This window comes from Neodiprion pinetum, chromosome 2 (genome assembly GCF_021155775.2).
Source record: "Neodiprion pinetum isolate iyNeoPine1 chromosome 2, iyNeoPine1.2, whole genome shotgun sequence".
In the NCBI taxonomy this organism is placed as follows: domain Eukaryota; kingdom Metazoa; phylum Arthropoda; class Insecta; order Hymenoptera; family Diprionidae; genus Neodiprion; species Neodiprion pinetum.
Genome location: NC_060233.1, coordinates 32,256,927 through 32,270,990, shown reverse-complemented (window position 1 = coordinate 32,270,990; position 14,064 = coordinate 32,256,927). Strand labels below are relative to the sequence as shown.

The window sequence follows — 14,064 nt, the reverse complement described above, 5'->3', positions numbered from 1 at the left end:
GACGACGAAAACGTAGCGAAATTCTAGTTCCATCTTCGTTCCGGGTAACGCAAAGAGCGAGATTCATATAAAAATTTTGTGAAGAATACAGAATATGCATTCTGCATATTGAATTTTGAAATTCTGCCATCAGATTCGTTTTCAGCGAACCCGAAAACACAAGATTACTGAGTTCCGCTTTTCTAGACACCATAACCTTCCCAAAATTACATTTATTGCATAAAAACACCTTGTTCATTTATAGCGCTCACTATATTCGTGAATTCATCACAACCCCTGCGAAAACATCAACATCGACATCTTAAAAGTCGAATTATGCAAAAAAAATTATCACGATATCTCAAAAATTAAATGTAAATCTTAAATAACCCATTCAAAAAAGGTGTCACATATATATGACGCTGTGCCACAAAGGGTTAAAAGATAAATAACACTTCACTTTACACTTCTTGAATGCCTAAATATGTATAATCAATTAACTCCTCCATGAAATCCAATTACAGGTCAAGACGGATTGACCGGCTTGCGCGGGTTACCTGGTGATGAAGGGCCAATTGGACCTCGGGGGAATAGAGGCCCAGCCGGTAGCACAAAGCCAGGTCCCCCTGGATTCAAAGGATATACTGGAATACCTGGTGATCCGGGTCCCCAAGGCATCTCTGGACAACCAGGACGTGAAGGATTGCCAGGTCTACCTGTATGTAAATACGCGTTTGAATTTCTCAATCCGTATACATTCATTTGTAGTCCAGTCAAATTAACAAAAATAGAAAAATTAATCGGTATAAAGCTATAAATTTGTGGAGACCTTCATTTCGGTATACTTTTGAAGAAAGCTCGCAAGAAAGCAAAAATCCTGACTTCCACGGCCCAACCACCATCTTAAAAATAAGGTGCTCCAATCCAATTTTTTCATCATATTTCGATAATCGTTGAACCGATCGCGATAAAGATTATTACAAAAATTAAAGCTCATTAAACTCTCTGTAAAAAAGGTATAATTCAGTTGTTTTTTTTTCACTTGACTGGACAAATGCTGATATTTTACATCAATAACCCGGCTTTATACGTATGAAACCTAACAGGGTCCCCTCGCGCAAAAAGGAGACCATGGTGCACCTGGTTTAACCACTTACTACGGCGAAGTAGGAGAAATAGGACCAACCGGACAAAAAGGAGACTATGGCGATGCTGGTTTCGATGGTCTTCCCGGAAGAAGTGGTGAGCCAGGTATCAAAGGTTTCAAGGGTCCGAAAGGTGCTCCCGGATTAGAGGGTCTCCCTGGTCTTCAGGTAAATAAAATGACATAATACCATCCAGAACTTCCAAAAACCTTTATAAAATGACAAATAAATTCAACCATTCGTTCCAATCAGGGACCCAAAGGTCAAACCGGATCCAGTATTCAAGGATATCGCGGTGAACCTGGCGCTCCTGGCCGCCCTGGCAATCGCGGGATTTACGGCAATAAAGGAGCCAGAGGTGATGAATCTTAAACTTACTCGACATACATATGGGGCAGAATTATTCAAGTGTACCAGGCCCAAAGTAAAAATTATCCGATCAAAAAATTGTACCCCCTCCATCTCAGTCTATATTTGTCGAAATGAATTAATATTTGATGCGAGCAGTGCCACCCAATAGAACAACAGTTAGCCCAATTCTCAGCCCGATCGGATAACTTTTTTTTCGGCTGGTACACTTTATTCTGCCCCATGTACAATACTAGATATCACAGTAGTCAGGTGACTAATATATACAATTCTGAACTATTTTCAAAAAGGAGAGGCTGGTCAGCCTGGATTCGACGGTATGAAAGGTCTGAAAGGAGAGATTGGATTTACCGGATTCCGAGGAGAGATAGGCGACTACGGTCCAAAGGGTTACACGGGTATGAGTGGTCCTAGGGGACAACCTGGTCTACCCGGAGAAATTGGAGATGATGGACCGAACGGTATACCTGGAATGCCGGGTTTGGATGGCCGACCGGGAATAGTCGGAGTGAACGGACTGAAAGGGGAACGTGGAATTACTGGTCCACCAGGATTCGATGGACTACAAGGCCCCCCTGGACCAAAGGGTGACTTGGGAGATTTCGGTGAACCCGGGCAAGATGGTCCACCCGGGGAATCATCTTTCAGCGGCCCGCAGGGCGATGTCGGAGATGCTGCTGCGCCTGGCGATGTTGGTTTTCCAGGGCTTCCAGGTATAGATGGGCGTCTAGGGCTGCCCGGTGAGCCTGGCCAATCGTTGGACGGTTTCAACGGTATCGAAGGATCGCCGGGTGATGACGGCTTCGACGGACTCGACGGAATAGACGGAATCAAGGTAAGTAAGAGTAAAATGACGAAATACGTAATGTTACTTCAGTTAGCGCTACCAATTGAAACTACACGAATTTGAATAATGGGTAATTTGCCGTTATTTAGCCGCTAATTAGTCGTGACGATTAATCTTTTGCCGTTGTTGAAACTGTTTTAAAAAAATCTAAGGCTACGCCAACTTTATGATAAGTTAGCGTGATCTCACTGAAATACGCGTGAAGGAAGAATCGCAGGAAACTCGAACTAGGCTTAGAGTTTGCCGTTCATTAGCCGCGACTCAAATCAATTGAGAGAAACTCAACATTATTTTTTTTCTTTATTTCTAATATGCAATTTTGGCTGCCCGACTCCAGCTAACGCAACCAGACTAATGAGTTATCCGAAAAGATAGAGTCGCACGATCCAGGGACTAGGGTCAGAATTTGCCGCTCATTAACCGCGACTCTAATCAGTCGAAACTAGGAATAATTTTTTTTTTCACATTTTAAAACGCACTTTTGGCCACCCAACTCCATTTAGTGTAACCGCACTTAACTCTTTCTTCTGGGGTAAGTCATCAGAATGGTTACGATACCTGGTATCGGGTGACCAAAATTGCATTTAAAAAAGAAATAATTTTTTTTGGAATTTCTCTCGATTGTCACGACTAATTAGTGGCTGAATAGCCGCAAATTACCAAATACTTCAAATTTTTATAGTTTCAATTGGTAGCGCTAACTCAAGTAATCTCAATACGTGCTTTGTGGGCGCCTTCATTACATACACTTACCTAGCTCATCGATTATTTTTCAATCCTCATAGGGTGAAATAGGAGATATGGGTCCTGACGGTCCGAAAGGGGAGCAAGGAGAGAAAGGTTTTCCAGGTCGACCGGGGTCACCTGGTTACTATGGAAGACCAGGATTGAAGGGGAAGACAGGCCGAATTGGACCGGTGGGACCACCCGGCCCGAAAGGAATTCGTGGTATAGAAGGAGATCCAGGAGAGATGGGACGCCCAGGTATGGAATTCAGTCACAACTACACATGAGTAACTGAAACTGAATTGCTACTCGTAAGGAATAGAGTCCCGTGCAGATATCATGTGATAGCAGCCGTGCTTATAAAATGGGCCAGTATCGTTCCGATATTTGTGTACCGATATAACGGCCCCTGGTTCAATGTCGGAAGTAGTAATAAAGGTCAAAGATAGACGGGCGAAAATGGCGCAACGTTGGTTTTGGATCGATACTTGCAACAACGGTTAAGAATTGGCGTACAATAACGGTCAAAAGTTGGTTATACATCTGCAAGCCAAGCAACGGCCAAGTCTTGATTTACTGTATCTGATCAACGTTGGCGTCAGAGTTGCAGCCGATGTACAATCATCAAAGTACAATAATATAATTGATGTACAATGATACAAGCGAAGCTGCAATGAGCAATGGAAAAATTTGTGTTTAAACTTTGTACAAATCTCGGCTTATGGTATTTTCGTTATGTTCATGTGACGAAAAGTTACTATCATATTTCATACATAACTACAGCGATAAAAAACCTAAAAGAAGTGATCTTAGCATAAGTTTTACAAAGTTACGCACGTTCATATGCGAGAGTTTGGCGTAACAAATTCAAGCGTGCGACTAATAATGCGAACGATGCGTCCGTCCCGGGTTAGAATTCACTACCGAAAGTCTAGCGGCGTATTTCTAGGAGTTAAAAGTGTTTCCATTAGTAGGCAGTTGAACTATGAGTAGATTACTCACTGATGAGCGTACGGCTGATGTTCTAAATGAAAAAAAAAACTATGTTGCCAACTTATTTAGAAAGTTTCTTGTTTTTTCAATAGTAGCTTGACAAACACATGTTGGCCCAGCATCGTTTTCCAATGTCCGCTCACAAATTGGCAGCGTTACATTACAATCCTGGCCCATAACAAAATGCCAATGTTGCGCCGATCAAACAGTATCGCACAACGATATTGGCCGAACCCGGCACCGTATTACGATTTCTGTACGGAGTATTGTGTAACTGACCTATTACGGTGTGAAACACCATTCCCTTCTATACAGGAATGCCAGGAAATCCAGGTCCCAGAGGTTTACAGGGATATCCTGGTCCGAGGGGACGGAAGGGTGAAACTGGAGATCCAGGATTCGTTTCGTTCTCCGAAGCTGAAAAAGGTGATGTCGGAGACACAGGAATGAACGGTTTTAATGGTCGTAAGGGTGAACAGGGGGTAGAAGGTCTACCAGGAAGGCAAGGGCAAAAGGTAATGAAAATAATGGTTACCGGACGGAGAAGGAAATTAACTTCAAACTTCGGGTACTGAGACATTTCTGACGATCCTTTTAGGGGCAACTAGGAGACGCTGGATTGAAAGGAATGGCAGGGTATGACGGATTCAGTGGCAGGAAGGGAATTCAGGGAGATCAAGGACCACAAGGACAACAAGGTAAAAGACTTGACTTAGGCGAACCCGATCGAACTTAATAACAAACAACGCCATTGTTGAATTATCGACATACTTGCTACTCAGGCCCACCTGGACAATTTGCCGAAAGGGGCGAAAAAGGAACGCCAGGAATCGATGGCCTACCAGGATTCCCCGGTATCCCGGGACAAAAAGGAGCTCCTGGAGAATATGGTTTGGATGGATTCCCCGGTTTGAACGGATCGCCAGGGCCCGTGGTTCAAGGAATTAAGGGAGAAACGGGCGACCGAGGTTCGGAAAAAAAAAATTACAACTAGAATAGAGAGGGGCAGCATCAATTACATTTTTCATTGAATTGCCGGTTTAATTCCATATTACTTTGAGCATTGTAATTGTGTTTCATTTAACTACAAATGTTCAAAATAAGTAGTGATTAAATTTCATTTCATTTAATTGCTAATTACTTTGAGCATTTGTTCCAAAACAGCATCGATTAGATGTAATCGATGACATATAATACCATTACATGTAACTGATGCTCAAAATAATTTAATTACATGTAATTGAGGCTCGAAATAATTCAATTCCAAGTAATTAATGCCCATAGTAATTGAATTACTTCGACGTAATAAAGCTCGTTTTTTTCATTTTTTTATGTGGTGGTGGGGAAATCCGTCATGGAGACTATGAATTATTTTGAATATTTGTAGTTAAATGAAATACAATGACAATGCTGAAAGTAATAATCATTGAAATACAGTTTAATTACAATACTTAAAGTAATTTGCGCCCAAAATACGTATATTACAAATTGGCCGTCTTTGAACTAGAAGAAAAATCTTCACACAGTTTATACCGGTTTTCAGGATTCCCTGGGCGTATGGGTATTCCGGGAAAAATCGGCAGACCAGGAGTGGTAGGCTATCCGGGCGAATTAGGACCAAAGGGATACCGAGGAGAGCCTGGGTTCTCTGCATTCAGTGCCAAAGGACAACCTGGAGATATCGGTTTGCCTGGATTGACCGGTCGTGATGGGGCGAAGGGTATTCATGGTGAACCGGGACTAAGTGGATTCGATGGCATGAGAGGAATTAAAGGAGAGAGAGGAGACGTAGGAGATGTCGGATTTAACGGATACCCGGGAGAACCAGGACCACAGGTATTACAGAACAAAATTTCAATGCAGGCTGAATCCATCTCAAATCATGTAGGCCAGCAGAGATCATCTTCCAGAATTGCTTGTAACTGAAATATGTTCTTCCTTGGCCAAAATAAGCCGACAAGTGTATTTTATTATTACCCAAATTAATTTTTCACGCCTCTCACCGATTTTTCAAGATTATAAGGTAAATATGGGTTTTCTCTGATATTTAACGATTCATTTCCGAAAAAATGATTGCCAATTTCACAAGCTTCGAGATTTTCTAAAACTTCTTATTTTGGAATACGTAGAATCTCACACTCCGTCGAATCATATAGCAGAATCAAACAAATTAGCCAAATTGCAAAAACTATAGCGATTTGAAAAAAAAAAAACCAAAACAAAAAGACGTTCTTCTGAAAGTTTAGTATGGTTTGGTAGGGAGTATACACTATATACCCTATAAATGGCAATATCGATTTATTATTATTATTCGATATATTGATTTTTTAAAATTACGCTCCTGAGTAGTATAAGAAATAAGAAGGCTTGCTCCATTGAATATAATTCAATTCGTCACTTCACTGCAATAAATCCGCTTATTTTGGTCAAGTATGACCTCCGCTGGCCCGCATTGTTTGACATAGATTCAGCCTGCATAAGATGACTAAATAATTCTGTGAAAAATCTAAGAATAAATCAATACTCAATAGAAAATATATCATTATCGCTGTTTGTTACCACGATATTTTTATCTAGGGAAGAAAAGGAGATCGCGGGCTATTCTTGTTTGGTCAACGCGTTTGGCCTGGGGTTCAAGGTGATGCCGGAGTAGAAGGATTACAAGGTAAATAAAAGGATGCAATCAAAAAGATTAGTTTCCACGCTCAGGGATTGAAAATAACTTTCCTGGGATAGGTTTGCCTGGAAGCCCAGGAAGCTACGGAGAGCCAGGTCCAGACGGCCTACCAGGGCTTCCCGGAGAGCCAGGAGAAACAGGTCTACCTGGCCTTGAGGGGCCTCGTGGAGCATCTGGTGCCATGGGTAAACCCGGACTTCCGGGTCTAGAAGGACCTCGAGGTTTCCCAGGTACGTAGAAATATGAGCTGTAACATACGTTTTTTCTTCAAATTCAAAATTTGACAAACAAATTTCATAAAAAATCACCTGCTATTGAAGGACTACAGGGAGCAACTGGTGACGCAGCTCCATCACCTCCGGGTCCCAGAAGCAGAGGTTTCTACTTCGCAAGACATTCGCAGTCAATGATGATTCCGGAATGCCCAAGGAATACAGTAAAATTATGGGACGGATACTCCTTACTCCACATACTAAGCAACGGGAGACCACACGGTCAAGATCTAGGTAAATGCATAGATCATTAGATAATCGTACAAGTTAAGAAATGACAGATTTATCAATGGTATTCCTACCTACCTCATGTAAATACGTAGACATTAGTAACATGAAAAATTCTGCAGGCTCAGCTGGAAGCTGCCTAAGGAAATTCTCGACCCAGCCATACTTGTTCTGTAACTTAAACAACATTTGCGACTATGCGAATCATAACGACTACAGTTACTGGCTAAGCACATCTGAGGAAATGCCAACTATGATGACGCCAATCCAAGCTCCGGAAGTTAGAAGATACATATCCAGATGTTCGGTTTGCGAAGCACCGACTAGGATGATTGCAGTTCACAGTCAATCGATGTCAATACCAACCTGTCCAATTGGATGGGATGAGCTATGGACCGGTTATAGTTTCCTCATGGTATGACAAATTTGCGATTCTTTAAAATTTTCATGATCATTTAATAATTACTCCACTGTAAACACAAGAGGAAAGTACTTGTTTGACTATTTTTTTTTTTTTATATTTTTTTTTGGAAGGATGGATTGGTAATAAGATAATAAAATTTAACGACGTTATTAGGCATACATTTAAGCATAATACAAAAAATTATTGTCGACAAATATTAAAAAATGGCGACACTGGAGCATTTTTTGCAGAACGTACGCTTAATAACTTCCTTAAATATTAGGCTTTTCTTGGATCCAAAAAAAAAATTCTCAACTTTATAGGCTTTTACAGCGGTGTTACCCCTTGATCATGGTCGTGTGACAAATAAAAAGTAATAATTTCTTTTCCTTTATTTCTTTTTCCATCTCATTTTACCAGCACACCGATGTTGGAGGACATGGCGATGGTCAATCATTGGTATCACCTGGATCCTGTCTTGAAGAATACCGTGCTCGACCATTTTTAGAGTGTCAAAGTATCGGCAGGTGTAACTCTTACACAACAGCGTCTTCATACTGGCTAGCCACAATCGAGGAGCGTGATATGTTCAGGAAGCCACGACCAGTGACCCTCAAGACTGATGTGACATCCCGTATAAGCAGGTGTGCAGTTTGCTTGCGTCAGTGGATCAGCGATGAAGGAAGGTCTGGTAGCTTCAGATTGGACGTGGCTAGACCGCCGCCACCAAATTTCACAAGATATCGCGAGTTAATTCAATCCCGACCTCAAGTTGAGCCCAGTCCCTCAGACAGACCAAGAGAATCCAGGGTACGTGGTAATCCTCGGAGACGTTTGCCTTACGGTTATCGCAGGAGAGGAAGAGTCAATCGCCGTCGTCCAGTAGGTAATCCATATAACAGGGTTTAATTGAGTGATTTTTAAGTGAAAATAACCAAAAATAAAAAAATTAAAAAACCGCATGATGTATGTATAAATATGAAACAAAGTTGTAAGAAGGAAATTACGATACAATACAAGCTTTGTGTATAATGTATAAAATATAACATCTGAATTCTTTTTTCCCGTCATAAACTTAATTTATACTATTTGAATTTAAATGATTTATGCTCGTCCACTCGTAACCGATCATTTCTCTTTACATAAAATATACTATTATTATACGTATATGGATACTTACGCATGTGTCGTACTAGTAAAAAATGCGACGATATTGTGCCATAAATGATATTGTTGATCAAACTATACCTGTAATAATAACGACTGCCAAATACCCTGTTAGAGTGCCTGCGAATTATGAATAACTAAATTAATATACATTATTATATTATAATTTTGTTAATGTAACTTCAAAGATACAATAAAGATATTTTATATCATTAGTTATAATAAAGGATTTGAAATTTCACATTTTTCTGCCGATTTCATTGTTTTTACATGTGATAAATCTTAAAGAATACAATTCAACTTTTCTCCGTCATTTCCAACAATTGTGTCTAAAAATATGTTCAATCACAATATCTTCCTATTTCCTGTTTTCTTGTCATTTGATGATCTTCCATGTTGCTCCAGCTATAATACTATGACTATCATGCTTATTATTACAACTATTATTATAACTAACTTTACCAATAAAATCTGGGTATCTGTATATGTATAGGCAAGTTTTCGGTAGTCATACTTTTATTTCCACTACAATAAAAATATACTTTGGATGCAGGGGTAGATTAAAATTAAATAATCCAAGTCATAAAATTTACGAATCGTATTAATTCTCTATTCGTGGAAAGATAAACGATGTTTACTCATTGTTCGAACTCCGCTTACTACGCGCCAAGTCTATAGGGTTTACTAGAATTAAAAATACAAATCTATGCAGGTATTCTAGTAGAACCATCAATGCATGGATCAATTGTTGATTGTGAAAAAATACTTATAAGTTGGTGATTTCGAATTGTATAAAAACCACTTCCGCCCTATTATAACTCGACTATTGATACTTCTGTCAATAGTTCAATAGAATAAAATTTGAAATTTTTACGGTGGTTGATTGAAGGACAATCTCGCACAAATAATCCGTTACTATACAGTTTTCCCCAACGTTTCACTTCAGTTTCAAATGTTGAAAAAAGAAAAAACGATATATATATATATATATATTCCCTACACCCCTGCAAATAGTTATAATAACGCAAACGATATCGTATCTTAAAATAGAATTTTCGTTGTGAATTTAATACACCGAGTAGTTTCGTAAAACGTTGACAATATAAACACGTAACAATAATAATAATAATAATCAAGTGATTCTAAAACCTATAAGAATTTTCTTCACACGGTTCTTCAGAGAAAGAATAAAATCTGTTCACTATTTATTTTACGTACAACAAAGTGCATATCGTACGTCGTATAGGAAAAATTATTAATAAATATACATAATGCATCCATATTATATTTATATTTATAAAATTATTCCTCGTTAGAAAGCACATATGATCGATCTATCTGCGACATAACTCATATATATATATATATACGTACGTATAGACGTATATACATATGTACGTATATATCTATCTATCTTATCATTCATATAACAGATGCCGTCGAGAATTAATTTAGTGCACATCTGATAAAACCCGAAGAGCAAATTACTGAGCTATGCAAAATAGAAGGTAAATTTTCTTTTGTATAAGTATATATATATTTATCTATATTTTTTATATGCATATATATTATAAACATATGTTTATATTTATATTTATATATTTTTCACATATAAATAAATATATATATATACACGTATATTTTTGTATATCTGTACCCTTACTATTGAATAGAAATATGCATATGCCAAATGTTCAATAATATTAATAATATTAATTTTACAAATAATAATAATCATAGATATAATGATAAAGCTAACAATATAATTATCATAGTAATGATAGTTGTAATAATAATCGGCGTAACAGTAATAATTAATAATAATAGTTATAATCATATTAACAACAACAAGTATTCTTTGTCATATTTTGGTTGCAGATTCTTACAATCACAAATATATTATTTATAATACAATATAATTATTATCATTATATTAATAGTAACAATAACAATAATAAGAAATAATAAAATAATAGTAATAAAATAAAATTATTAATAATAATTAATAATAATAGTAATAATAGTAATAATATTCGAACATATGTTATTTTAAATTAAGAGAAAACGTGATAGTGCTCTATTTTTGTGTACAATTATTAAACCTATAAATAGTTCTATGTTCAACAGCCAGTGGTATATTAAAGTATACCTTTGAGGTACCTACGTAGTTTCTTTCAGTGATACCGAACACAATATAGAGTAATACGTGACACTTGTAGCGCGAGTGTAACAAGTAAAATTTTGAAAAGACGTATTTTACCTGGTGACCCATTACATATTTAACTTCGGCCGAATTTGTCATCAATTAATTAATCAATAATTAAAGATAGAAAAGGGCAAAAAAAATATAAAAATAAAATCGTGGTTTTATGAGAAAAGATATTGTAAGTATTTCTTGTATATCCAATCCTCTCGCATATATGTATCTATTTATTTCAAATTTGAATCAATAAATTCGTTGGCTACAGTTTGTTTATTTAGACGATTTCTTTAGTTGTGCCCCATGTTATTCTTTATAGTATTCAGCAAATACGTATCTGCATACTGCCATATAGTATTTTGGGTATAATACAATAGTATCCGTATTACGTATATGACGTTTATGTATGATGCACGCCGTGGGCCAACATCCTCATTTTCAACATTTTCAGATATATATTAAATATATATTTTTATTTTCCGAAGTTTTGGCCCGCAGTCACTCGGATAATAGTTTTTGTAGTAGGGATGATTTCGGATCACCTCGTGCCACTTCCTCCATAGTAGTCTGAAATCATTAGTTCATGTGGCTCTTGAATGGACAAAAATAAATTTCTAACAATACGCTTCTATTGTTTACCACACGAGCTCAGTTGCAGAACTGAAGATTTCAAAATAGATCTCGTAATTACCAAAATCTTGATGACAATGACAGTAATACCAAGACTGATAATACTAATAGTAGTACTGTCAACAGTGGTGATAAAAATAATTACGATGATGACAACTGGTCTAAGAATATCAATAATAACAAGTGTAACTGGAAACAATCGCTTAAACAAATATATATAACTGATAGATACAAATATATCAGTAATAATATTATGATCTTCAAAATTTAAGGATAAAAAAAAAAAGAGAAAAATAAACAGAAAGAAGCAAATATCGTTAAAAATCAAAAGAAAAACTTAAGATATTTCAAATAATTTCTAATAAAAAACTAGTATCCTAGGCTACCAGAAGCATAACAATTGCTTGGATACAAAGCGTTATGTGTTAACGTGAACTCTAAAACGTTTGGCAATGAATGTTTGCTAACGTGAATCCATCCTAAAACAAACTCTGAATTAGTTAATATTTAGTAGCGTTACAACTTCAGACTATAACTGAGCTCTTAAGGAGAGATTAGATTTTTCGAAAGTCTTCATTTCCGAATACATTTCTGTCGTTGTATGATATTATCTACGTTAAACGTTTGGGTTCGAAATTACTCATTTGGCGAATGTTATAACACTTTTTCGTTAACGTTAGTTTAAACGTAAACGAGAATAATTTTATACTGAATGGTTATATATCTATTTTCAAACTCTTTGTACAATCATCAATCTACTATTTCCGTTAGGCGATGAATCTACCATTCGAAGAAAAAACCGGACCCAAGGTGCAGTGATTATAAAAAACAGTACAATAAAATTTTTTCACTTCTTAGATCTTAGAGAAAAAAATTCATAACTTTGGGTAAAAAAATATTGTGCAAGTTATAATAATTCACGAGAACCATAATCAATAATCTATCGAAGATAGCAAGTCTATTAGCAATACGTCATTTGATATTAAAGATCTGAAATGCACTTACATTGCATTCGAATTTATTGAATTTGTGTATAGCTTCAGTTTGGATGATTCCGAATATTAAAAGTTATTGCTTTGATTGAAGTAAACATTTGCGAATGTAAAAGCCACCTACTGTTCTGCTGTGCTACGAATCAATCAAGCCATTTGGTTCGGTCTCGTCAAATACCTAAACGGCATAATCTAATACTCTTAATAACAATGCCTTATAATTTAAGACCTCGTCTACTACTGCAAAAATAAAAAATTGAATTTTGCATGCTCCTATAAGCATGCCTAGTCTAGTCCAAAACGGAATATTATCACCTGATGTTATAATTAGATTAAATTTCAATGGAGTAAAAAAAATTGATTTTTATTTAAAAACAAAACAAAGACTTACTCTCTCAAATGACAATCAAACTTTACGGTTACAATACTTTTACTAAATTATAGCTAAAGCCTTCTCGATACCATCACCCACTAGGCAAGGAAAAAATGGAGAGGGACTGTCGTAAGTTCTTCAGTGAAAGACTTTATGAAGAACTTAAGAGTAAACTCAATAATTTCTATTAAAAGTGTCGTCAATTTCTCATGGACTTGCATATGTATATTATGAAAGAATTTCTCAAATGTGCTAAAAACTCTCCATTTTATTGCCTCGTTTTGTTAATTAAAAATTCTTGAATGATAATAGATACGTGAAAAGAGAATCTCGAACCGCAAGATCACATGTAGTTCAAAGATTCTGAAGAATAACTAATAGTACGCCAATGGTAAACATACATTCAGGAGTGGCAGTGTGAAATAATGCAAAATAAATGTAACGTGCTTTCAAAACTGCATATAAATGAGGTCCACAAGAGATTGTGGTTGCTGATCATTTATCGACAGCAATAATGCAATTGTAAAATTGCAAGGTCAGTACCACTTGACGAGAAATGTTATTTCCAATGATACCCAGAATTGTTCTATTGCAGCAGCAAAAAAGAAAATAAAAAAAAAAAATGACACGGAAAAACGAATTTCGACACAGCGAGAATAGAAATCAAAATGAGAAACCTGCTTCAATTTTCAAGAAATGTAATGAATTTATGAATCATTGTGACACTTATACTTATTGTGACACGAGTACTTGTGTTATGTGAAATAATGTTGTTAAGCGCATGTACTGAATTCATTAATAAATTAATAAAATACTTAGCTAGCGCAATAAAAGTTAGTGAGGTGTTGTGTTCGTGTACACATATCGGAAAAACAAATCTAGATGTTGGAAATGTATACTGTTATCTGTAGAGAACAACATCGCTTTAGCAAGATTTTATGAAACTAGACTAAGTGTAAAAGAAATCGACTCGTGATAATCTTTCAACTATGGAGAAATTCAAAAAAAAGTGCGTGAAATCCTAATGAAGATTAAAGTGAAATTCAAACAGCTTTATACTCGG

The 14,064-nt window shown here is 36.5% G+C and overlaps 2 protein-coding genes across 16 annotated transcripts in view; one reads left to right on the top strand and one right to left on the bottom strand.

The window, feature by feature from the left end:
* Window positions 1–9,047, top strand: part of LOC124211506 (collagen alpha-5(IV) chain) — a 30,574-nt gene extending 21,527 nt beyond the window's left edge. The window contains exons 14-27 of the mRNA XM_046610619.2: window positions 504–697; window positions 1,086–1,292; window positions 1,377–1,482; window positions 1,784–2,328; window positions 3,126–3,324; window positions 4,375–4,574; window positions 4,658–4,757; window positions 4,842–5,027; window positions 5,603–5,895; window positions 6,637–6,724; window positions 6,796–6,966; window positions 7,057–7,242; window positions 7,359–7,651; window positions 8,060–9,047. Of these exons, the coding sequence (XP_046466575.1) occupies window positions 504–697; window positions 1,086–1,292; window positions 1,377–1,482; window positions 1,784–2,328; window positions 3,126–3,324; window positions 4,375–4,574; window positions 4,658–4,757; window positions 4,842–5,027; window positions 5,603–5,895; window positions 6,637–6,724; window positions 6,796–6,966; window positions 7,057–7,242; window positions 7,359–7,651; window positions 8,060–8,548 (3,257 nt within the window). The 3' untranslated portion in view covers window positions 8,549–9,047. The remainder of the gene's footprint in view (window positions 1–503; window positions 698–1,085; window positions 1,293–1,376; window positions 1,483–1,783; window positions 2,329–3,125; window positions 3,325–4,374; window positions 4,575–4,657; window positions 4,758–4,841; window positions 5,028–5,602; window positions 5,896–6,636; window positions 6,725–6,795; window positions 6,967–7,056; window positions 7,243–7,358; window positions 7,652–8,059) is intronic.
* Window positions 8,713–14,064, bottom strand: part of LOC124211507 (nuclear receptor coactivator 2) — a 59,190-nt gene continuing 53,838 nt past the window's right edge. For all 15 annotated transcript variants that reach the window (XM_046610632.2, XM_046610634.2, XM_046610621.1 and 12 more), the window contains one exon: window positions 8,713–11,573. In XM_046610632.2, the coding sequence (XP_046466588.1) occupies window positions 11,505–11,573 (69 nt within the window). In that variant the 3' untranslated portion in view covers window positions 8,713–11,504. The remainder of the gene's footprint in view (window positions 11,574–14,064) is intronic.